The sequence below is a fragment of the Gossypium hirsutum genome, chromosome D10, assembly GCF_007990345.1.
Source record: "Gossypium hirsutum isolate 1008001.06 chromosome D10, Gossypium_hirsutum_v2.1, whole genome shotgun sequence".
NCBI classification, from domain to species: domain Eukaryota; kingdom Viridiplantae; phylum Streptophyta; class Magnoliopsida; order Malvales; family Malvaceae; genus Gossypium; species Gossypium hirsutum.
Genome location: NC_053446.1, coordinates 55,922,770 through 55,949,229, shown reverse-complemented (window position 1 = coordinate 55,949,229; position 26,460 = coordinate 55,922,770). Strand labels below are relative to the sequence as shown.

Here is a 26,460-nt window from a genome sequence, read left to right as displayed (position 1 = left end):
ATTTCAAACATAATGTACTGAAATAATGTAAAATAATAAAATTAGAAAATATGATATTTTTAAAGTAATAAAATTAGGGGGAAAATACAAGTAAAGGGCCGAAATAAGGGTTTTTTTAAAATTTATTTAAAAAAATGCTAAATTTATTTAAATTTCAAACATAATGTACTAAAATAATGTAAAATAATAAAATTAGAAAATAATATATTTTTTAAAAGTAATAAAATTAGGGAAAAAATACGAACAAATGGCCGAAGTTAGGGTTTTTTACTAAATTTAAAAAAAACAGAAATAATTAATACATTTCAAACATAATGTACTAAAATAATGTAAAATAATAAAATACGAAAATAATATATTTTTATTGAAAGTAATAAAATTCGGGAAAAAATACGAGCAAAGGGCCGAAATAAGGGTTTTTTTAATTTATTTAAAAAACACACTAAATTTATTTAAATTTCAAATATAATGTACTAAAATAATGGAAAATAATAAAATTAGAAAATAGTATATTTTTTTAAGTAATAAAATTCGAAAAAAAATACGAATAAAGGGCCGAAATAAGGGTTTTTTACTAAATTTTTTTGAACTATAAAAACATGTAATGCTTTGTTATCTGTAATGAAAATTTGTTTTCATTCAAGTGCTCTTAAGTTCTCTATTCTTCCAACAGATTCAGCATATTAAGGTCATTCTAATCAAGTAGGGATCTCTATGGATAGCATGGCTTTACGCTTATGTCATTGAGGATTGCTCTTTTTGGCAAGTATAGATTAGAGCAGGTTGCAGTTGGACATGGAGGAAAATTTTGGAGATGAGAAGTGTTGCTATTATAGTATTGAGACATCCAATTGATATTGACTTTCTGTTTCACAAAATTGGCAAGAAGTTAGTAAAAAGGAGAAGGTGCATTGGGATAGGCTTGTTTAGCACAAATTTCATATACCAAGACACTCTGTTATTTCTTGGATGGTTATATTGGACAGGTTGCCGACAAAGGAGAAATTACTTTTTTATGATATGAATATTGATGGGAACTGCTCTCTTTGTGGGAGGGTGCAAGAAAGCAAGGATCAACTCTTCTTTAATTGTGTTATTTCAAGGAAAATATGGGAAGAAATTTTGAGGTTGTGTTAATTTCATGGAAGAATAATGGAATGGCATTTAGAGCTCCATTGGGCTGTTGCTAGGTTGAAAGGAAAGTCCCTTCTTACTATCATTTTGAAGCTTGCTTGGAAATCACACATTCATATGATTTGGAAAGAAAGAACGAGAAAAGTTTTCCAACGGTTGTAGTCTACAAAAAAAGATATTGTACAAAATATAAAAGCTATAGTGAAAGCTAGATTACTAGGGAAAAGTATAAATAGAATAAGAGGGGTAAATGACAGACTTTGTATGTATTGGGATATTATAGATTGACTTCTTGTATGTAGTTGAATATCTTTGTTTTCCTTTGTAGCAGATCACTGTTTTCTTTGGGTAAATATACAAACACATTTAGTCAATAAAAATCCAATTAATAAGTTGCTTTTCCGACACCATCTAAAGATTAAAATACGTTGTAAATTATACTTTTATTTTTAGAAATTTAGAACTCCAACTCCCCTTGGGATATCCAGGCGGCTGCTACCTCTGCTGCGGCCGCTTTAGTGGCTGCAAACGATGCTTTATTTGGGAATGAAGATAATGACGGACAGGGTAATATCAGTCGGGTAGTGCCCGAGAAACCCACGACAGCTTATGAGTTTGTCGACGAGGATATGATCTTTGTTGTGTCTAATGTTCTTGCCAAAATGGCTGAAGGGATGCTTCCCAGTCCCCCTCGCTGGGACATTGACATTGCTGCTGATCATGTTCCCGCTTATAACACCGGAGTATAGTCTTAAAATAACTATGAAAGCTCTCCCTTGTACTCTCTACCATCAAAACCAGTAATTAAAAATGAAAAAAAGCAAAGACCAGTGGATGCTGTTTAGTATATAACAGTGCCAAGCAAACCTGGGATGGGTGTTTTTGATTGTTTTTTGCAGGATTTTCTGTTTATATGGGGGTTGCTCAACACCCAACATGATGCTAGACAACCAAAAGCGAACATGGTTTCTTATAAAAACGCCGCAAAAAATAAATCAATTTATAAAAAATTTCCTAAAATTTTTACGCGTTTTTATCCCAAAATTTCCCCCTGAAACCCCTAAATTTTCCCCCCTAAAATTGGTATCCTCAAAACACCTGAGTGTTTCTCTCTTCCACCACCGTCTTCATCATGAATTAATTACTATTTAATCGTAAAAGAGATAGTATTAATTTTAAAATATTGAATTAATTACTATTTAATTTGTTTATTTATATTAATTAAAATTTAATTTAATTTTAAATGAATATTTGTTAAAAATGGATTAATTTGAAATAATGACACGTAGAAATAAATTGAAATAAAAAACATAGAAAAATATTTGTTAAAAATAGAAAAAGTAAAATACTATTATTAAGCCATAATTTTAAAATTTTTTGGGTACATAACTGATTGATTTTTAATTTATATACTAAATAATTTCAAATATAATTGTATTAATTTTAAAATATTTAATTTAATTATCATTATAGTTTAGGGTTTAATAAATATGGTTTAGGGTATATATATGGTTAATTTAGGATTTAAGATTGGTTTAGGAGTTACAATTTTAAGTTTTATAGATTATGGAATTAGGGATTATGGATTAGGGATTCTGGTTTAAGGGTTAATGTGATTTAAGGTTTATGGGTTAAGGGTTAAGGGTTAGGTTAGGGGTTAGATGTTAAGAGTTAGGGATTTAGGGTTTAGAAATTTAGTGTTAAGTTAGAGTTTAGGATTTAGATTAATTAGTGTATTTTAATTATATATTAAATAAGGTTTAAGTGTTAGGGGTTAGGGTTTAAGGGTTAGGGATTCAGGGTTAGGGATTAGGTTATGGGTTAGATATTAAGAGTTAGGGATTTAGGGTTTATAAAATCGGTGTTAGGTTAGAGTTTAGGGATTTAGATTAATTAGTGTGTTTTAATTATATATTAAATAAGGTTTAGGGATTAGGGGTTAGGGGTTATGGTTTAGGGTTAGGGATCGGGTTATGGTTTAGGGTTTAGATTAATTAGTGTTTTTAAGTTATATATTAAATAAAATTTAGGGGTTAGGGATTTGGGGTCGGGTTTAAGGTTTAGATTAATTAGTGTTTTTTAATTTTTATATTAAATAAAGTTTAGTGGTTAGGGGTTAGGGATTTGGGGTCGGGTTAGGGTTTAAGATTTGAATTAATTAGTACTTTTTAATTTATATATTAAATAAGTTATTTATATAATTGTAAAAGAGATAATAATAAATTGTAAAGATTATTAATTTAAAATTGATATGCAATATATAATAATTTGAATATAATAATTTAAAATTATAAAAATTGTAAATTTGTAAATTTGTAAAAAATTGTAAAAATTATAAAAAAAATAAAATTATAATTTGAATATAATAAACTAGACATTAGCGGCGTTTTTGATATTCTTAATAATGAAGACAGAACGGTGCAGTTTTTTACTACGAATTTAATGGGTTTTGCGGCGCTAAGGGAAAAATGCCGCTAAAGGTGGTCATTAGCGGCGCTAAGGGAAAAACGCCGCAAAATTCTGTTCTCACTTTTCGCAAAACGGTGTCATTTTACCTGGACATTAGTGGCGCTACTAAAAAACGCCGCAATTTCCCTTCTTTTTTTTAAATGGCGCGGTTTTTATAAAATCCCTTCTTTTTTTCCCCTTCTTTTTCCCAAAATTTCAAATGAAATCCCACCTGAAATCTTTTTCTTTTTTCCCCATTTTATTTTTCCCAAACCATTTCTCCTTTATTTTTTGCCCCCAATTTCCCCAAATCGACAGCCCTCTGCATCTCCGTTGGTCCCGCCCATTTTCGCAATCTCGACTTCGGTGAATGAAACGACTACCTCAAAGGCGTCATCACCGATGTTATCCATGACCCAGGCCGCGGTGCGCCCTTAGCTCGCGTCGTGTTCCGTCACCCATTCCGTTACAAGAAGCAGAATGAACTGTTCGTCGCCGCTGAGGGTATGTACACCGGACAGTTCGTGTACTGTGGTAAGAAGGCCACCCTTATGGTCGGAAACGTGTTGCCTCTTAGATCTATCCCCGAAGGAGCTGTCGTTTGCAACGTCGAACACCACGTTGGTGATCGTCGAACAACCCTGATAACGACACTACCAGGTCTTTAATTTCATACTCTTGTTTTAACTTTAATTTTAATTTTGATTTCGATTTATTTGCTTTAATTATATGCCTTGTTTATACAAAGTTTGGGTTCAATTATAAATTATTAAGGCTTAAGAGGAAAAATCTGACATAATTTTTGTCATGAATGAATGAATTAATGCATTGTTTATTTATTTCTGCATCACTGCATCATTTTCACATGATTTTGTTCCTCTTTACCTTTTCGACAAACATTAAAACAGTTGGTTTTAATAATCTTCAAACTGAATTATTTCCATGTTTTGATGGGAGCTTGTTCGAGTATTGTGCAAGAATGAACAGGGGTAGGCATGGGAAAGTGGCTTAGAGTTGGTGTTTATGCTCCAACTTCTCTATGTATAGCCTAGTCTGCATTTGCATGATGTGGTGTTTATCTTGTATTTGGTAGCTTTATTCCGGTGGTTTATGTTTAGATTTGGATTTGGCATCTAATATGTGTGTAATTGTGTGCCAATGAGCTTATGTTATTTGTTGATTATGATTTGGGTTCTTGAATCTGGTTTTTCTGGTCATCGGTTCGTTTCTTTTTTCTTTTTGAATCTCTTTTAAGGGATAATTGGAGTTCAAAATAAAAGTTTATGTATTTTTTAAAATTTTGAAATTTGGTCTTCTGTTTTTAATTCCAGTAATTCAGCTCCTCTATGATTGATTTAAAAATTAAAATTCAATTAATAACACACACCCACTTTTATTAGACTTTTGTTGATTTTTGAATATGCAGCATTTTTATATTTAAAGCTTTGATTTCAAAATTGAAGTTTAAATTGGTAACTCATTTTTAAATTTATAAAATTCAATTTAAATTTTATTGATTAAATTTTTAAATCAAATAAGAAGAGAGATTAAAATTTAAAATTAAAAGCAAGTAGAATGGCTAAATTCTAATGTTTAAAAAGCACAGGGGCTGACAAATAATAACTTTTTTTTGCCCTTGCTTTCCCATCCACCCAAACGAGAAGAAAAAATAAACAATAAGATGCAAACGTGTTTGCATTTAGATGTCTAATTTCAACGTAGTCTATATGTATTGTTTTAATATATAGATATGTTGAAGCTTTTTATTGTTGTCATGGTTACGGATTTTGGGTTAGGATTGATTTCTCTTGGGTGTTAATTAGATTTGTGTTTTTAGCTTATTTCCATGGCAATTTTAACTTTTTATGCTTAGATTCTCTGGGATTTTCTATGCTTAGTTTCATATTTAATGGTTGTGATTTGCTGAATCAGTGTCCAGAGCAGAATTTAAAAGCAATAGTGTGCTTTATGCCCCGTATGATTTTTTTTCACTATTGCGTAATCTGTAAGCAAATAAAAATATCAACGTTTATGATTGGTGTGCGAATTGATGTTTCCCAACGATTAGAGCTTGAGATTCCTAGTTGGAAGAGTTTAATTCGAACCTTGCGATGTTAACTAGAGCTTATGGGATTGAAAACAGTCTCTTCTTGCCGTGTAGCTCGTGACTTGGCGGGTCTTTGCATGCACCTCAAAGTAAATATTGAGATTTGAATGTCAATCAACATGTGAAGCTATAGAACTGATGTTCTAAACTCGGTTTAGTTGTAGAAGTCCGGTTTTCATCTAATTTGTTTGCTGTTTATGCTAAAGAACTGTGTTCTTTTTTATCATTTATTTTGTGCAGGAATTAGTGGTGCACCTCAAGATAACAACATTATGCTTTGGAATGCTGTTATATTTGGGTATATTATGAAATAAGACTAGAGAATCTTTATGTACTTTCTTTTTAGATTAAAGTTCTATTAAATTGTGCTAATGTCTTTACGTGATGGATTTGCAGACTTGATGACACCCCATTGGATGGAGGTAAAGTAAATTCTGGTGTTTTGGTTTGAAGCATCAATTTTTCTATGTTCGTTTAGTTGATTTGTTTGATTTTCTCTTTAGAAGGTTGCTATGCTCAATATATGTTGATGTAATCTATTTAAAATTTTTGAGCGGTTTTAAAATTTATTTTGATTATTATGTGAGGTTAGGCAACAAGGTGAATAATATCGATGATTATTACTTTGATTATTTATGGTGCGAAGATTATAAGTATATCAAGGTGATCTTTTCTGATTGTCGTGAAACTTCTGCATCTCAGCCGAGGTTAGTCTCAATTGATCTCAATTGTCTCCTTGTTCCACTATTAGCTAAAACAATAAGCTTGTTGATTTTCTGACTTGCTTAATAGATTAGTTGTTTCATGTTTGGAAACTTTTGATGCTCTTGGTCTTATGTCCTGTAGTCATTGAAAAAAATTTGGTTCTCATTCTTCACTTAACAAGTCCAGTGGCACATACATATGTAAACTAGGAATTCATTGGTTTCATTGCTGTAATCTCTCTTATTCAATATCTAATTCATTTCCATGGTTGAGATAGCTAAGTTGTCAATTTCCTCGAGTATTAATTTTTGCATTCATGTTGTTTCCCATTCATATTTAACTTGTCAATATCAATTTTTGTTTTAATGCACTATAATTATTTTCCCAATTCTGCAGGGTACATGAAGATTGGATAACCAGGAATGTAGCAGATGTAGTTTGCATTGTATTTTTTATTACCAAGATTTACTTGATTAAGAAAATGCATTGTATTTTTTATTACCTTGCAATGTGTAAATATTACTTTAATATTTACGACAACTTGAGTTCTAACTTTTGGATTTTAATTGTGTTATTAATTTATTATTTTAAATTCTAAAACTAAATTCATTAATTTTTATATTTAGTTTTAAAGTTAAAATTTTCTATTAAATAATACTTTTTATCCTTAAAAGTATATTTAAAGTTCAAATTTAAAAAATAAAACATAATATAATATTTATCATAAAAATAAATATTATTTGATTAAAATAATTTTTTTAAATGTTATGTTTTTAGTGGCGTTTTTGCGAGAAGCGTCGCTAAAGGTCGTAATCTATAGCAGCGTTTTTTGAAAAAGCGCTGCTAAAGGTCTTGAGCTATAGCGGCGTTTGTGGTATAAGAGCCGCTAAAGGTCTTGATCTATAGCAGCGTTTGTAAAAAAGCATCGCTAAAGATCCTGATCTATAGCGGCGTTTATTTATAAAAACACCACAAACGTTTGCGGCGTTGAGAACAGCGGCATTTTTTGCGGCACTTCCAAAAACGCCACAAATACTTTTAGCGACGCTAAAAAGCGCCGCTAAAGACATAAAAAATGCCGCTAAAAACCTGTTTTGGTGTAGTGATTTATATTTACATTATCACAATTGTTACTCCATTATATAATTTTTACCCAAATTCGTATAAAGAGAAAATTTTGAAAAATAAGGGCAATACTAGGTATTTGGAATCTTCGAGAGGATTGAGACCTAACGTATTGGGTTCCAACTCTTTCGTTGAATCTAAATAATCGAGAGTGCGATCTTTAATCAAAACATAAATAAAAAGCTCATTATCGGGATGAAAATTTTTCTAAAAAATAATAAAGGCAATATTCAATATTTAGAATATTGAGAAATTGTGTCCTAATGTATTGGGCTGTAATTTCTTCATCTGACTTAAACAATTGAATATCCTTTTAAATTTTATTGCCCGAGTTTTTTGGACAAGCTCATTTTTGAGGAGGTGAAATATCATGCCCTAACTCATTGGGTGTGACATTTTCTCTCTCCGAAATGAGAGAGTCTTAATGGGTAACTTGTTTTATATAAGTTTTTAAAAAGGATCGTATTTTAAATCTCTTCAAAATTTTTGATTCTCGACATTAAGACACTAATTAATCAACTATGTACCAATTTTTGGGCGTTACGAGGGTGCTAATCCTTCCTCGTACGTAACCGGCTCCCGAACCTTTTTTTTTGAATGTCGCAGACCAAAATCATTGTTTTAATAAATCTAAACCGTTTATTAAAAACAACTTTTTTATGAGGTGACCCGATCACACCTCATCAAAAAAGATTGGTGACGACTCCCACATTCGTTTTTATTTTTCAAAACCCAAGTCTATGTCTTAAACAATTTCCCATGTCTTTTTCTTTCATAGCAATTAATAGTAATTTTAAAAAAAATTCTCCCTGATTATGTTTTGGTCACTTTAAATTTTTTTATCTATTTAGTCACTCTAATTAAGTTAATTGTTGAAATTGATCACTGCCATTAAAAATCCTATTAATAATATTTTAACTTTAATTAAAGTTAGAGAACTCACTACAATTAATCCAAAACTTTTTTTTTCATTCATTTTCGTTGCTTGTTTTGTAACCTATAATTTAAATTTTATAAGTTATAAATATTTTAATTTAAATATAATAATTCATTTTACTTTTATACAATGACAACACAATTCAAATTTATCTTATAAAAAACATAAAATATATATTTAATACAGTTCTTTTGTATAAAATAATTAAAGTGCTTATTGTATGTAAAATTTATTATTCTATTATATTATATGAATTAACAAAAATATTTTTATCTTTCATTATTATATTATATTGACAATTTACAATTGAAGAACTTTTTATCTTTCAAATTAAATTTGTAAACATAATACTCATATTCTAAAATATTTATTTCAAAACTCAAATATATTATAGTAAACCCAAACCCAAATAATATACTAATTAATATTATTACCAAAACTCAAAATGAACTAGTTATAAATAGCCCAAATCTCAAGTCCAAAATACAAAGAAAATTAAATCCAATACTCAAATACAATTTGAAAAAGTTCTCAATTCAAAATCTAATTTAATAAAAAAAATATTCTTTTAAGATATTTAATTACAAGGGCATAGCTAGGGGGCTGGCAGGGGCATCGACCCCCCCTAAAATGAAAAGTTTTTCATTTAGAATATCCTTTAAAATTTTAAAAAAATTTAAATTAGTAAAGGTAAAATTGCCATTTGGCCCCCTAAAAATGATAAAATTTTGATGTAATCCTTTAAAAATTATAAAGATCTAGTCTATTAAAATGGTGAAATTGTATTTTTACTATCATAAAAATAAAAATTTAATTTCTGCCCTTGTTTACTTATTTATAATATTTTATGTATTGCTAGTTATAATTACACATACTAAATTATACATAATTATTGATGTTATATATTTTATTATAATACATAATATAATAATAGTTATATATATAAGGATTTCATTATATAATACTATATCACATACTATAGTAGTAGAGAAGTACATAATATAAAAGTTAGCCCTTCAACAATATTATATAATGCTATATCATATCATATATATATAGAATATAATATATTAAAATCAATAGTTTATATGTCTGTCGAAACCATTTTTTTAATATTTGAAAAATGGGTATCGATTTTGAAAATGGAAATGAAAATTTAGTTATCGACTAAAAAAATGAAAATGGGGAGTCGCCACCGATCTTTATTAAGGTGTGATCGGCTCACCTTAAAAATGATTCTTTTGGCCTGCGAAATTTTAAGAAAACAGGTTCGGGAGTCGGTTACGCACGAGGAAGGGTTAGCACCCTCGTGGCGCCCAAAATTGGTACCAAATTGATTGTTTGATGTCTTAGGGTCGAAATTTTGAAAAGATTTTAAAATACGATCCTTTTATTTTGAATAAAATGAATTGGAAGATAAAGCTTATTTATTTTAAAGAAATAAATTGTTACATTCAGTAAGTTAGAGTGCAACATTTCAAATCCTCAAAATTAAGCTTATTCTTTGATTTTTAAAAACCTATGCGTTTTGAGAAGGAAACCTGATTATTTGGGTCAAATCAAAACTCAGTAAGTTAGGGTTCGATTTCACAATATCCCTAAATATCGAATATTGCCTTTGTTAGAAAAATTCTCGTATCGAGAATACAATACGTCATATCCAATGCATTAGGACACAACATATTGAATTCCCGAGAAAGGGTTTTTATTTGAAATTCGTATGTCAAAGAAAATTCGATTATTTAGATTCAATGAGGGAAATTGGAACCCAATACGTTAGGGCTCAATTCTCTCGAAGATTCCAAATTTCGAATATTGCGAAGATTTTTGAAAACTTTTACATTAGATAACTTTAGCATTTCTAATCTTTAAAAAAAAGGATTGAATAATAACATACAACGCGAAAGAATAATTCATACACTAAAGCATACGCAAATGCATAACAAAGATTCAATATACACGAATAAACAAAATTATATACATAAAAGCAACAATTTTATATCCTATATTGTGCAAACATTCATAGTGAACATAGAATCAATCGAAACACCAAACAAATCAACACACATGAAATTATACAAATTTAAAATAACTTAAAAAATATGAAAGAAGGGAAATTATAATAAAGTAAATTATAAATAAATAGTATATCCATATGTGTAAATTTGAAATTAATAATAAAAGAATAATTAAAAAATACTTCATAAGATAATAGTATCCTATTAAATTTAAAAAATAAGTATTATGTCAAAATACATAAAGTCATATACATGTAGGGAGTGAAAAAAACTTCGTGTAAGTAATAATGTATAATAATATGCAAAATGTGAAATAAACTAAATATATGTGGATATTTAAAATAAGTAAAGCAACTATATGTATCAATAGGTATATAAAAAATTTAAAATTAAATAATGTATACGTTACGTACGTACATATATGTATAATAGAACTAGTTTAGAGATGATAGTAAATAATAAAGTGATATATACATAAGTAGGAAAATAGAAATACATAAAATAGAAAGAAATTTAAAAAATAAAACGAAGTGTATAAAGTAAATGAAAAAAAAGAGCACCACGAAAGTGCTAATAATAACAATGGTAATGACAAGAAATTAATTAATAAGCTGACTAATGAAGGGATTAAATCATAATTAAAATCGAATTAACAGGAACAAAAGAAATATTAAATGAAATGCGGGTAAAAAATGCGATTAAAATAAAATTAAAAAAAACAGAATTTAAATGAATAACAAGGACTAAATTATAATGCGCATGAAAAGCGGAGGACTGAATAGAGAAATAACCCCTGTCGATTAAACGACGGCGTTCCAACGAAGTCAAAGCGCATGGTCTAAGGACCAAAATGAAACAGAAGCAAAATTCGATGCCAAAATTGCAAAAATATAAAAAAAAAACTACATTGAATACGCCGTAAACGAGGGAGGACCTAGCGCGCAAATATCCCTCCCCATGCCAGAACACGCGGATCTCGCCTAGAGGTGCTCATGGGCCGGGCGGCCCGGCCCAGCCCAACGGCCCGCCCGAAATATGGGAGGGTTTGGGTAAAAATATAGGCCCGAAATATGGGCTTGGGCAAAAAAATGAGGCCCGTTTAGAAAACGGGCCGGGCCTCGGGCACCATTGTTTTGGCCTGGGCTGGGCCCGGCCCGGCCCGATATAATAAATATATTTTTTTTTTAATTTTAAAATATTTTTTACATACTTTGTTTTAATTTTTTTTAATTTTAAAATATTTTTTAAATATTTTTTAAATATTTTTAATTTTAAAATATTTTAAAATATTTTAAAATATTTTTAAAATACTTTTTTTAATTTTTTAAAATTTTTAAAATAAAAATGGGTCGGGCCCGGGCTTATGATTTTTTTCCCGGGCTGGGCCTAGGCAAAATCTTAGGCCCATATTTCGGGCCGGGCCGAAATTTTTTTATGGGCCCGGCCCGAACCCGGCCCGGCCCGGCCCATGAGCACCTCTAATCTCGCCGCAGTTGGACTGGGTCATCGGGCATGGGCGTTTAAACGACCAGTACGGCACCGTTTTGGTGCCATTGAAGCAAGGCCCAAACGGTGTCGTGTTAATGACATGTATTAAACACAAAAAAACCTAAACAACCCTAAGCCCTCCATTTTGCGCCGTTCCAGCAACAGGCCGCTCGAGAGCCCCCTCGCCTTCGCCCAGTCAACTCCGATTAGCCCGGAGGAGAAGAATGCTTCATCAGCGCCGTTAACAGGTAATTTCCAACCCCCTTTTTAGATCTATCCTTATATATATAGCTGATGAAAAAAGGAAAAGGAAAGAAAAAATGAATCGGAAAAAAGAACCGAATCAAAAAAAAGAAGCAGAAAATACATTCTTTTCAAATTTTTTGTATTGATTTCATCTTTTTTTTTGATACCATCCGTCCTTTACAACGAGTTCCCCTCTTTTCTTATCCGAAATAAAATCCCCCCGAATCCTTTTTTATTTAACATTTTTCTTTTTTCTATTTTTTGATTTGCTGCGATTTCTGTTCTCTTTCTTTGCCTGTTTTCTCTGCTATTTTGTGCGTGGTTTTTGCATTTCTTTGTCCTTTCTGCAGGTGTACGGAGGCGAGTTGGGACGTGGTGCGGCTCGTGTGAGTGCTGCTACGTGCGTGGGGAGTGGCTCGTACGGCGCTGAAGCTAGGCAGAGCCAGGAGCGGCGGCCAGCAGTAGCTAGGGCTAGGGTTTCTGATTCTTTGTGTTGGGCTTGGGGGAATTGGGCCTACTTAGGTTTAGGCCTGCTAATGTATTCCTATTGGGCCATTCGGGTCATTGTAATTTGGGTTTAAATTTCTGTAAATGGACTTTGAATTTGTATTTAGAGTTTTTTTTTATTTAGGCAGGCCCGGGCCAAAATTAGGCCTTACATATATGTCTGCATCAGCTATTAAACATTATAGTATCATGTAATAATATATATTTTATTATAATTTATAATATAATACTAGTTATATATAATAGTAGTACATTATATACTAATTATTATATATTATTGTTTATTATTATACTATTTGAAATATGCTCTAAGTCCCTATACTTTTCGTACGTTTAAAAGTTAGCCCTCCTATACTGTATTATATAATGTTATATTATATCATATAGTATATAATATGTCATGCCCGAATATTATTAAGTCCTAAGTTGCATGGGAGACTTGCGTATTGAATTGAGAAGTTTTCTAATCAAGCGGACTTTTTTTTGTAAGTAAGAGCACAAGGCGAGTTGGTTGATAGAAGGATGTCAACCTTAGTTAGGTTACTTTCAAACTAGGAAGTTCTTACTGGGAGACATGATGATTAAGGATATTTCAGGTGGCTGTTGAATTAGTGTTGGTGAAGGACGTACGGGAGGACTATATATATGCGAGACGTTATTCTCTGAGATTATTTTCTTTCATTTTCTATTCTTTCTTCACCTTTTTCTCTGATTTGTTCTGGAAGAAAAATGGGTCAAGGAGCGTCATGCATGGAGGGATGAGACTGAAGTTTGAGTTTTAGAAACGGGAAATTTTGTAAGCCAATAAGCTTTCCAACCTCTTTATATAACAGATTTAAGAAAAGGAAAGGAAGTTAAGAATTTCAGATAAACCATTGATTTTATTCGATATTGGGTAAGTTTATTAATGATCATTTAAATGGTCTCTACATACAAATAAATTATAGTTTTTATGATGATGCATTGTCTTCGTTGGTGTTTTGAATTGGTCGATTGTTTTGATGAATAAGGAGACTCAAGTAGTAAAGGAAAAAGCTTAGTAGATGGTTTGGCGTCAACTATCAGGTGAGATCTAGAACTCAGGTTTTAAATGAATGATTTCTGTTTCAGAATCGTGTGCAAAGTATGTGTGATTTAGTGATCTACCAATGGCCGAGTGCTGGAGTATCGTGTTGCATGTTGTACTTGTTAAGTTTTACAAATGATGAATCACTCTAAGGTTTAATGTTGATGTGTCGTGATGCATGCTATGTAATGATATGCAATTGCATGGCTGGGTGTAAGTTGACTATGTTGAGTAGATGAAATGATTAACGTGAAATATGTCGTGCATTAAGCAGTAGTATTGCTTCAGTACTGGTGTGTAAAATGCATGTATGTCATTTATATATGTGGCTTTGCGGAGGCTCGGTTGGATAGCATAGAGATTGCATATGCATTTTATTTATAATTGTGGCTTTGTAGAGGTTCAAGCAGATTATATAAGGAATGGAGTTTAATGATTGAATTGTTTAGAGAAAGATGCACACTGGTATATAAAAGGCCTCAATGGATAGTATAAGACTCTAGGAGTCTAAGGCTTTAAGTCGTATATGTGAAATGAAAGTTCATGGCCATGACATTACTGTAAATGTGAAAGTCTATGATAATTGTCTTATATATGGAAGTCCGTCAGGACTTTGTTGTATATGGAAGTCTGTCAGAACTATCTTATAAGTGGAAATCCATCAGGCCTATTTTACAACTAAGATTCTACAACGAAGGGATCCATCTGTATGGGTCCACCAAGAAGGTGATTTGTTATTAGGAGTAGACCATTATCACTACACCAAAAGAGGCCTTTAGCGGCGTCTATAGCGGCGTTTTAACACAAAACGCCACAAAAAATCGAGCAATAGCAGTGAGTGTTCAAAAACACCAGCAATTATAAGCAACAGCGATGATTCCCCAAAAGCGCCACAAACGAGTTAGGTAAACGGTGTCGTTTTCATGGTCAGATTCAAAGACATTAGTGGCGCTTTAAACAAAACGCCGTAAAAGTGTAACATTAGCGGCGCTTGTACAAAAGCGCCGCAAACTGATTAACAGACGATGCCGTATTGATTTACATTTGATGACATTAGTGGCGTTTTCGAAAAGCGCCACAAAGTTTTTCATCGAACAATGCCGTTTTCTTGTTAAATTTTAGACACAAATAGTGGCGTTTTAAATGAAGCGCCGCTGAAGCCAATCATTAGCGGTGTAAAATAGGAAGCGCCGGAAAATGTTTCAAGCATACGCCGTCTTAGGGACAATAGTAGCGGCGCTTTCCTGGAACGCCACAAAGATTTTACCGAACGACATCGTTTTCTTGTTGAGTTTTAGTCACTATAGTGGCGCTTTAAAAAAATCGCCGCTGAAGTCAATCATTAGCGGCGCTTCTCATTAAGTGCTGCAATTAGTTTTAGGCATACGCCGTCGTTTTCTGTTGTGCTTAGGAACATTAGTGGCGATTTGCTAAAAACGCCGCAAATGTCAAGCATTAGCGGTAATAGTTTCAGGCAAACGACAACGTTTTCTTTTTCAGATTTTAGAGATATTAGTGGCGCTTAGCTAAAAATGCCGCAATGTTCAATAATTTTTATCAAAACGGCATCGTTTTGTTGTTTAGGTTTAGGTACATTAGCGGCGCAACTTTAAAAACGCCGCAGAAGTTAAGCATTAGCGGCGCTTTATGGTAGGCGCCGCAAAAAGATTTAAGCAAACGGCGTCATTTTCTTGTAGAGGTTTAAAGACTTAGTGGCACTTTTAGGAAAGCGCCGCAAATTGTTAAGCAAAACAATATTTTTTTTGTTGAACTTTTAATGCATTGGTGGTTTAAAGATTATGGATTTAGGCCTTACGGTTTATTGTTTCTTGTTTAAGGGTTGAGGTTTAAGGTTTATAGTTTATAGTTTATATATGTTTTATGATTTAGGGTTTAGGATTTAAGGTTTATATATGTTCTATGATTCAAGGTTTAAGGAATATGGTTGAGTTAGGGGTTTAGGGATTATGGTGTAATGGTTGGGGTCTAAGGTTTAAGTGTATAAGGTTAAGGGTTAGGGGTTTATGGGTTTACAGTTAATGTTCTATGATTGAAGGTTTAGGGGATATGGTTAAGGGTTATGTATGATGGTTTGTGGTTTATCATTTGAGGTTGGGGCTTAGGGTGTAGGTGTTAGGGGTTAAAGGTCATGGTTTATGATTTATAGGTTTAAGATTTAGGGTTGAAGGGATAAGAGGGTCTAGGTCAATTTAGGGTTAAGGGTTTAGGGTTTAGGGTTTAATGTCTAAGGAATAGAGTTTACGGTTGATGGTTTTCAGGATAGGGGTTGTGGTTTAGGGTTTAAGTTATTTAGTATTTTTGAAAATTACAACTTGACTTCACCGAATTAAATTTTTAAATTGATGTTTTTTAGAAAAATACAAACACTATCTACGGATTAAGTTCCTACCTTAAATTTTAATAAAAATACCATCACTAAAAATCAAATTTCCCATTTAATAGAATTAAAAATAATATTGTCATATTGTTGTATGTTATTTTAATTTTTTTAAATTATTAAATATTTGGAAATTATTTACAGTAGTGGCGTTTGGGCCAGAAACGCCGCAAAAATGTGTTTAAAATTATGTAAAACGGCGCTGTTTGGCCACAGGAATTTGAATTTTAGTGACTTTTTTATGAAAAACACCACAGAAGGTATGCAATAGTGGCGTTTTTATAGAAACGCCGCAAATCTATAATTTTTTGTGTGTACGAAAACGGCGTCATTTTCTTAAACGATTTGAACTATTTAGTGGCGTTTTTATTTAAAACGACGCAAACTGTAAGCTTTAGCGGCGTTTAGTATGAAAACGCCACAAATATGTATTACAAAATGTTCAGAATGTCGCTGTTTCATTACAGGAATTTGAATTTTAGTGGCGTTTTTTGGAAAACGCCACAGAAGGTATGCAATCGTGGTGTTTTTTATAGAAACGCCGCAAATCCATAAATGTTTGTGTGTACGAAAACGGCGTCATTTTCTTAAATGATTTGAACTCTTTAGTGGCGTGTTTATTTAAAACGCCGCAAACTGTAAGCTTTAGCGGCGTTTAGTATGAAAATGCCACAAATGTGTATTACAAAATGTTCAGAACGTCGCCGTTTCGTTTGAGGAACAGTTCTGTTATTCAGAACGTCGTCGTTCTGCTTGGCGTCACATATTTTTCCCCTTTCGAACCGTAAAACCCGTACCCAGCCCCTAAACTCAGCTTCCTTCCCCTTCCCCTTCCAAATCCCTAATTTCCTTTCGAAATCTCCTCCACTCCCTTAATTCCAAACAAGTTTTTTACTCAAAAGATCCAGCTAATGAGGGTTGGTACGTTGTACTCCTTAACATCCCTAGAGACTTGTTTGACATGGGCAGTGGAAGTAGAGATAACATCGACGACAGATCAGAAACTTTGCCCTTTCCAGAACAAAACTTAAACAATAATATCCCTAGTACTAGTGCACAATTTCAATGGGTTCGTCAGGATACGGATGAAGATATTCACGAATAATGATGTAGTAAGATTTTACGATTGATTAATTATATGTAATTTCATAATTTAAATCTTGGTCTTATTATATACTTCAACTATTTTATATGTGTTGTTATTGTTGTAATTAGTTATTAAGTTTTCAACTATTTTATGTGTATTGCAGATAGAATGCTTAGAAGAAAAATTCTAAGGGGAAGCATTGTTCAAAATGATCCAAACTCGACAGAAACAAATAGTACTGAACAACAGACTGCAATTGGATCTTCGAATGTTCCGATTAGACCTGAGGATCCTACAGAAGTTCAAAGTAAATTTACATTTAATTTACATGCGTGTTGACTTATAATTGATTCATTTTTCAAATTCTTATATTATAATATTCCATTTGTAGCTGAAAATAGTGGGACGCGCAAAGGTCGAGGACGTACGCTACTTAGAGAGTTATACGAGTTAGATCTAGTCGAGCGTGTCAAAGTTGGACGAAACAGTTTTGGTCAGCCTGTTGGATCAGAAGCTCAACTTTTAGCAGGATACATAGGCATTTTATCACGAAATATGAATATGTTGCCTATCAACTATGAGTCATGGCATCAAATGCCCGATAGCAACAAAAACCAAGCCCTCGATAATATTAAGGTAACAAAATGTTAATGTCATCTGTAATGCTTGGAAAATAGTTTCATTTATATTTACTTTATTAACTTGTGTTTTTTGTAGGCGAGGTTTGCTTTAGAGGTCTCGGATGCTTATGTAAAGAAGGCGTTGGGAAAAAGATGGAGAGACAATAAAAGTACTTTGAAGAAAAATTATTATAAGACAAAAACAACCCTCGATGAGAAATTGCAAAATGTCCCGCCGGGTATGTTGAGGTACCAATGGGAAGATGTGGTTAGATTTTGGCATTCGAAGAAAGGCGAGGTATGACGTACTTCCAAACTATTGTAATTATTTTGGTTTATAGTATTTACTATTTACGTACTAAAAATTTCATAACGTAGGATCGTGAACAAGTTGGAAAAAGCAGCAGGCAGAAACAAAAATTCACTCACACAGCCGGGTCGAGAAGTTTTACATGTGTAGCTGAGGCGGAGGTATTTTTAATTTTTAATATTGTCAAATATGTATAACTTTCCATTAAATAATATTTTTACTACTATATTGTAGGAACTGCCGTCCGGTCAAAAAGTTGGACGCCTTCAACTTTTTGAAATTACACATAGGAAGAAAGATGGATCTCCCATGACTCCTGAAGCCGGTGAAATAATGGTACGTTTACTTAATATGATTTGACTTGTTTTAGTTATTTATAGTGTTTATTTTCTAATGGTTTAATTCATTGCTTGTAATGCGACTATTGTTATGTTGCATATGTTTTTTAATATATATTGCGTTCCTAACTATGCGATTTATTTATTAGGAAAAACTAAAGGATAAAAAGGCGGAGTACGAAGCGATTGCTTCTAGTGATAGTTCTGTTCATCTTGAAGACATTGATAATCGAATTATTACTGAAGTTTTGGGTCCTGAAAGGTATGGTCGGGTTCGATTTCAAGGATCTTTTGTTAGCCCAACCCAATATTTTGGATCCAGCTCGCAGCAATACATGGCTTCGGGGAGTCAGGCTCAAGCTGAAGTTCAAAGGTTAAAAGACCAGATGGCTCAAATGCAAGCGACCACAGTTGAGGTTCAAAGGAAATATGAAGAACTCCAGCTACAACTTAAAGCAAAGGCGGCAGCGAGGGAAGCGGAGGCTGCAGCGAGAGAAGCAGAGGTTCAAAAGAAATATGAAGAACTCCAGCTACAAGTTAAAGCTGATGCGGCATCGAGAGAAGTAGAGCAGAGCAGAAAGTACGACGAACTCCAACAGCAGCTTCAAAGTATGATGAAGATGTTTCAGTCGCAACTTCCGCCGTCATAGTGTATTGTATAAATATTTTTATCATTTTAACATTTAACATTTTTGCAAAAATAATATGAATTCACTTTTATTTATTGATATTAATATTATTTTATTCGTTTAATTTGAAATATTATATAAATTTATTGCTTTTGGCTGGTTTAGATCTGGTTGCTTTTGATTTGTTGCTACAAGAGGGCTGAAAAAATGAAAAATTTAATATAAAAAAATCCCAAAAATAGTGGCGTTTTTGTACAAAAACGCCGCTAAAGAATATGTTCTTTAGCGGCATTTGTAAAAAAAGCGCGGCTAAAGAACATGGTCTTTAGCGGCGTTTTCTACAAAGCGCCATTAAAGAACATGTTCTTTAGCGGCGCATATTCACAAACGCCACTAAAGATCATGTCCTTTAGCGGCGCTTTGTAGAAATCGCCGCTAAAGATCATGTTCTTTAACGACGTTCTTTAGCGGCGCTTAGAAAAAAACGCTGCTAAAGATCATGTTCTTTAGCGGCGTTTAGAAACAAAAGCCGCTAAAGATCATATTCTTTAGCGGCGCTTAGAAAAAAACGCCACTAAAGAACATGATCTTTAGCGGCGTTTTTGTTTATAAACGCTGCAAACATTAGCGACGTTTTCGTTAGCGGCCTTTTTTGCAGCGCTTGTGGAAGTGCCACTAAAGGCCTAAAAAAACGCAGCTAAAAACCAGTTTTGGTATAGTGTATGCATGTGGGAATGAATAATATAAGACGAACGCAAATTATGACGGTCCTCCAAATCTGTTCTTAAAGCTTCAAATGTAAATTAATCATGTCAAATGTAAATTAATCATGGGATTCAATCCTGTGAATTTTAGCAAAAATGTTTGAGTAATTGGATCCGCTCTTAGTAAGTCGACTAAGAATGAGTCCGCGTACTTGTAGTATATTTCTATGTGCGAATCGCAATGTACGGGCCAAATGTGTTGGACACCCGCCAGATTGGTTTTATGTGATCGATATAAAGAGTATTCTCTTATTGGTGAATTGCTTATTATTTTTCCAGTATTGGGATGATTATTGTATGATTCTATCATTTGCTGCTGTAGTTGATCCTTGATGTATAAGTTGAGTTTTTCTACAGCATCTTTTTGGGAAATTGGGTACTGATTACTAAGGTAATTGGTCTGTCATTAGCGAAGAATTCAAGCAACTTTTCAAGGAGTATGAGAATCGAAGTCATCTTTTCTCCATCATCTATCTCAGTTGGTAATAATGATCAAAGTCGTTGAAAACAAGTACCTGAAGATTCGAGGGTAAGTTTAATATTTTTATTGAAAGATATTACTTTTTAATTTTAAATTTAATTTATGTATTTGATACTGTAAGTTGATATGTGGATTATATTTTATTGTTATAGAATTTTACAAATTATGGCGTTGGATTTATTCGAGATAGAACTGAATTTGATATATATTTGGCTGCAAAAAGAGAAAATTTTAGATGCCAACTCGAAGTTTTGGATTGGTTTAAGTAAAATCGAATTCAATATCTCATCCTTTCAACAATGGCAAGGGATTTGTTAAGTTTTCGAATCCCTTTTAACTTTTATCATTTGTTAAAATACCTTAATTTGGATGGGAAAACGTTAACTTCATGATATGACTTGTGAATATTAATGTGACATTTACATCATAATCTACATGTACGTCATATCAGCATCTACATGTATGCCACATCAGCAATTAATTAAAAATTAAAAATATATAAAAATTTAGAAAATATATATTTAGTAAAAATTAATTTTCTTTAAAACTATAAAAATTATTAAACTCATTTAAAAAACTTTTTTATTAACTTCATGACATAGTTGGTAGATGTTGATGTAGCATCACATGTATGCCACATTAATAATTAATTAAAATTGAAAATTATAAAAATTATAAAAATTCAAAAATATTGAAAATTATAAAAAAATATTTAAATTATTTAAATTTTACAAAAAGAGATTGTAAAAAATTATAAAATTAAAAAAACACAAGAAATAAACTTGTATATATTATGGGCTTAGCATTTATGAAGATAAATAAAGGCCTTTTATATGATTACTTAAAAGAAGAAACGTGATCGTAATTGATTGTGACTTCTCAAACCTAAATAAACTTGTATATATTATGGGCTTTTATTAGGTAAAATGTACTGAGGTAACACTTTATCCTTGTTTATATAGGAACTATTATTTCAAGTGCATAACTATCAATAAACTTAATTGATTCACTTGGTTTATATTTAAGTTTTCAAGGGAGAAAGATATAGTGGGGTGTGATACAAATTAGAGAACATGTGTAAAGTTGTTAAATGGTGAGTGCTTAAAACTTAAATCATAACTAAAGTATAGTGAACTGGCTCTCTGAGCAAGGTTAAATTGACATAGAAGGAATCTGAACTGTATAACTAAGGTCAAATTGACCCATTAACTAAATTCCCTAAAACACATACAAGCTTTTAACGAAGTCGCTTGATCTTCTTCCTTATTTGAGTTTTTATCAAGGACTTAAATTGCTTGAAGTTGACAAGCACTTGATCCTTGTGATTAAGGAAATACATTTAAACCTTTCTTGAGTAATCATCAATAAAGGTTAATACATATCTATAACCACCTTTTGAAGTTGTTGGAGAAGGCCCCCAAACATTGGAATGGAGATAATCCATCCTATCTTTAGTTTTGTGAATCTCATTGCTGAACTTGACTCGAGTCTACTTTTCAAAAACGCAATATTCACAAAATTCAAACTTTCCCTACACTGGCCATACAACAAACCTCGTTTGTTCAAGACCAATAAGTCTCTCTTGTTCATATGCCCAAGTCATATATTTAAAAAATAATGTATAAAAAAACATAGACATGGAAAAATTTTAACTCTATTTATGAAGTTGAAAAATTACCCTCCATGCATATCAAATAACTAACCTATTTTTATTTTACTTTTCATGTTTCTATTACATAAAAATATGTGCCAAACTAATTTTTAATTTTCAAAATCACATTATTATTTTTTTACTAAATATATTATTTAATTTTCAAAAAATAGAAATAAAAATTATTTATTAAAAATGAAAATGAAAATATAAATATAAATATAAAATATTTTTATTTAATTTTTTATAACTACATAATCACAATTATTGTGACAAAATAATGGAAAATCTAAAATTTATTTATTTAATTAAGTTTTAATTTTTAAAAAGATGAAAAGTCTTTTTAATTTAAATTTTATTATTTACAGATTAAAGTGCTTTTTTAAATTAAAAATTAATATTGGTTGGTGCTTTTTAAAATTAAATAATAATAATTTCACTTTCATAAATTTTCTAACTATAATGTTTTTTTAATTAAAAAAACATATATTTTTTTTAATTTTTAAAAATCCAAAGTTGTTACCCTAGTGTTGCCACAACAAAGCTAACATATTCAACAATGATGATGATGATACTCCTTATATGAATTAATCCTACAAGGCTATAGTGGATGTTATGTCAACTGAATTAAGCCTGAAAGATGAAAACATTGAAGTGAAAGGAAAAACAAGTTGAAGCTATCAAGGAAAAATATGATGTGAAATGATCTCAAGAGACAAGATTGTGAATGAGAAAGATGAAATGATTGTTAAGAAGGAAGAGGTAAATGCTGCCTGCAAATCACATTCTCAAGAAGCTTGATAAGATGTTTGCCGTAGGAAAAATGAAACTGGTCACAATGGTGGTGGGAAATCTTTAACTTCTACTGTTTTTGATGAAGGCTAAAGAAGGGTTAAAGTACCAAATGGTACCTGATTTTGGCATTAATGTTCAATGTAGTATTTATATATATTTGTTCCAATTAGGTATTTATTTTGGTTTCTGTTAAACAAATTAGTACCTAAGTTTAACAATGTTAAAGTCTAAAAAATTTACCCAATTAACACTAAACAAATTAATGTTTTCTCAATGGTTTTTAATTGGGTTAACAAATGTTTTTAGTATATCTATAAAACTTAAATGAGAATCACCAAATTAATTAGAAATTAAAAAAAATAAAAACTTTCATTCTGACTCAAAGTCAAATATAAACCCTTCATTTTAAATGATACAATCATCCTTCCAAAACACATCAATACATTTCCTTATTAGGCTTAAAGCTAATCTATCAAAATTTTAAATCAAAATTGGGGTTTTAAAAAATTTATAATAAATTAGAAATACATTCACTTGATCAAATCGCTAAAATTTACATCTGACCTCACCGTCATCAAATTAAACCAACCATAAACATCAATGAATTAAGAAAAAATTATCAAAAACCCCCAAAAGACCAGCAATATCAATGATACACAACAATTCAAGTCTTAAATGGCTCATCTTCCTCATCATTATCTTAAATCAACCACCATTATTATGATTTATCATGATAAAACCATCAGAAAGCAATTCTTAATAAATTTGATTACCTTAATATTAACAAATCTTGCATATCCCCAAATAAAACTAAAAATTAAAAGTAAAATAAAACTCTTCTACATTCAAAGAAAATAAACGGCACAAAACAAAAACTATGAAAATGTGAACAATCACGAAACAACACTATAACAAAACCATGATAAAAACAAAATAAAACTAGGAAAATTTGTTTTTAGAAAGCGGCATCCAACAAATGATACCTCCATCTTCCATCTTATAATCATCGGCAGTTTTCTTAGGATCTATAAGCTATCGATTTTGAATATAAAAATCCGATTTTCTTCGGATATTGTAGCGGCGTCCTTCGCCCAATCAAATACAGCAAGTGATAATCAGTTCCAAATAGACCCACTTTCAAAGTGATCTGCATCTCTCCCTTGGCCCGAGGCAGGGATATCAGTGTCGTCTCAGTGCTGGCGGATACATCACGTCGAATAACATCAATGGAATCACCATCTTCCAGCTCCAAACGATTGGCTGAAAACAATGGGTTTATAGGTGAACCATCAAAAAGAAATCTCTCAGAGCTTAACGGAACATCAATTCGTCGAGTGTAACCAATAATTAGTTCTTTGAAAGGTGTGTTTCGACCCATCCAATAGTAATATTGATCAGCATGTTTAAGACCACTCTGCAGCTTCAAAAGAATCCGTTCTTCATTGTCTTTCACCTCAGACTCAGACAAAGAGATTAACGTAGATTGAGTTGCTGTTATGCGCCTGCTCGTCTCCATTTTTTCACTAACTGTTTGATCTTGTCGCCTTTTCTTATCACCAAAAAAACTTTATGTAGCATCCAATTAACAGCAAAAAACAAAGAACATTAATTAGTTTCAAAGCTTGTCATTGGAAATGAAAACTTGGAATTAATAAGGGATAATAAGTACAGCTTGCTTTTTGGAAATAAATTTCTTCGGATTTGAAATTAAATTAGGATATTTTTGGATATCTCATATTTATTTAATGAAAATATAATTATTATTGTTGAGTATGACTCTTATTTCAATTAAATTTAAAAAATAATATTTCAGTTAAACTCTATTTATTTGTTTTAATCAATTTCTGATTAGTCTAAATTATAATTTTTTTATTTGACCTATAAATTTAGCATATAAATAGATTATTTTATAACCTTAGAAAAAACATTCATTAGAGATTAGAACTCATAACACCTTTTGAGAATTTTTATGTTTATGTTTTGAGAGTTCTTTGTTTTCAGGTTTTCAGGGTTTAGTTTTTTTTATTCCCATTTTTTACACTTTTCGTTCTTTTTTCATTATAGTAAAATTATTTTTGCCCGTGATTTTTTATCATTTTTGGAGGAGGTTTTCTACGTTAAATTTGTGTTTTTAAGTTCTCAAATTTTTCGCTTTTTTTTACTTGTTCGTTGCTTAATCGGGTCGATCCCTAACAATTATGATAGTAACTACAATAGAATTATAATTTTTTAAATGTATTTGGCTGATAGATTGTAATTATATTATAATTTTTATATCATATTTGGTATTACAAAATGTACATACACAGTTACATAATTTATATTTTTAAAAAGTATTAATTATTATAAAAAAATTTATCAATATGATATAAAAAGTTTCTAAACCAGTAACAAAAATTAAAATCTAATAATCATATACAATATGTTAATCTAAAAAAGTAATCGATAATACGATTACGTAATATTAAATTTTATTTAATTGCTCTAGCATTTTATATTTGTTAACCTATTCCCTCTTTAACATTGAAGATATAGCCATCGAGTTCATTAAGATTATAAATATCTCCTTCGATGTATTATTCAAAGTATGAATCATCTCAATTTAACTTAAAAATGAAGTTATGAAGTATGCAGCTAACCCACTAGTACGATTTGAACTTTTTTTATGTTATACTTAAGTGATGTTAATATTAGATTTTTTTTTTAGAATAACAAAAGTTCTTTCAACCACATTTCAAAGCTTCGAATATCTCAAATTAAATAGTTCGTAAACCGTCTCTAGTGCTTCTTTTTGGCTCAATTCTTTTAAATAGTATCATACCACACATCATGGTACAAGAAAATATTTTGTATTTGAATAACTAACTTCTACTGCATAATATTTGGATTCATATTGCAAAAGGCATTAGCTTTGATTATAAAAATTTCTATAAACTCAATTTGGAAAAAAAATATTATTCTAAATTATAACCCTTTTATGATACCTAAATTAGGTTTAAAAATATAAAATTTTATGATATATAACTTTTATTAAAAAAATGTTTTATAAAGTATCCAATAACTTTCATTACACTATTTATAAATAATATAATTTTTTCCTTAATTTTAGAAATTTATTTTTTATAAATAAATTATGGAAAAAATATAATATTTTTTTTACAAATAAGAATATTATTTTTTATAATATATAGCATGTGCATGAAAATAAGTTATGTTAATATCTTTTGGAAATACCTTTTTTTTATAAATGAGTATATTATCATACTTTTATAACATTTAAATTATTTTTATAATATACATTTTGTCCATAGCTTTAGAATTATTTTTAGGACTTAAATATAAAATACATATAGATTCTTTTTTATAATATATATTTTTAGGATTTATAATATAACTTTAAAATTTTTTTGTCATAATCACCCCAAACACTCATACATGTTCATGCTTATAATTTAATTTTCATAACTTAAAATTGTATTTAATTTTTAAAAAAGATATATCATGTATAAGTGTTTTGACAATTATAAGGTAATTTTATTTGAGTGTAATTACATGTGTAATGGCACGACTTAATTTTAGTTGGTGTCAAAAAATACGATTTTGAAG

General features: G+C 30.9%; 1 protein-coding gene across 4 annotated transcripts; it reads left to right on the top strand.

Moving 5' to 3' along the window:
- The first annotated feature begins 3,745 nt into the window (after nucleotides 1-3,745).
- Nucleotides 3,746-7,012, top strand: LOC107915142 (60S ribosomal protein L8-1). 4 transcript variants are annotated; one of them, XM_016844289.2, is made up of 5 exons: nucleotides 3,788-4,242; nucleotides 5,930-5,987; nucleotides 6,086-6,111; nucleotides 6,282-6,396; nucleotides 6,791-7,012. In XM_016844289.2, exons 1-5 carry the CDS (start codon nucleotides 4,089-4,091, stop codon nucleotides 6,990-6,992), a joined length of 555 nt encoding a protein of 184 aa, XP_016699778.2. In that variant the 5' UTR covers nucleotides 3,788-4,088; the 3' UTR covers nucleotides 6,993-7,012. The 4 variants fall into 4 exon arrangements, with proteins under 4 accessions (XP_016699779.1, XP_016699778.2, XP_040959274.1 ...); XM_016844290.2 differs by lacking the exon at nucleotides 6,282-6,396 and having other exon boundaries at nucleotides 3,746-4,242; nucleotides 6,791-6,931; XM_041103340.1 differs by having other exon boundaries at nucleotides 3,789-4,242; nucleotides 6,282-6,931.
- Nucleotides 7,013-26,460: the final 19,448 nt, after the last annotated feature.

What these genes read in the sequence shown, in the direction of transcription:
- LOC107915142 (XM_016844289.2), top strand. Translation starts at nt 4,089, where the DNA reads ATGTACACCGGACAGTTCGTGTACTGTGGTAAGAAGGCCACCCTTATG. An exon ending in CCTGATAACGACACTACCAG is followed by an intron (nt 4,243 to 5,929) that starts GTCTTTAATTTC and finishes TATTTTGTGCAG; the next exon opens with GAATTAGTGGTGCACCTCAA. An exon ending in TGACACCCCATTGGATGGAG is followed by an intron (nt 6,112 to 6,281) that starts GTAAAGTAAATT and finishes ATGTGAGGTTAG; the next exon opens with GCAACAAGGTGAATAATATC.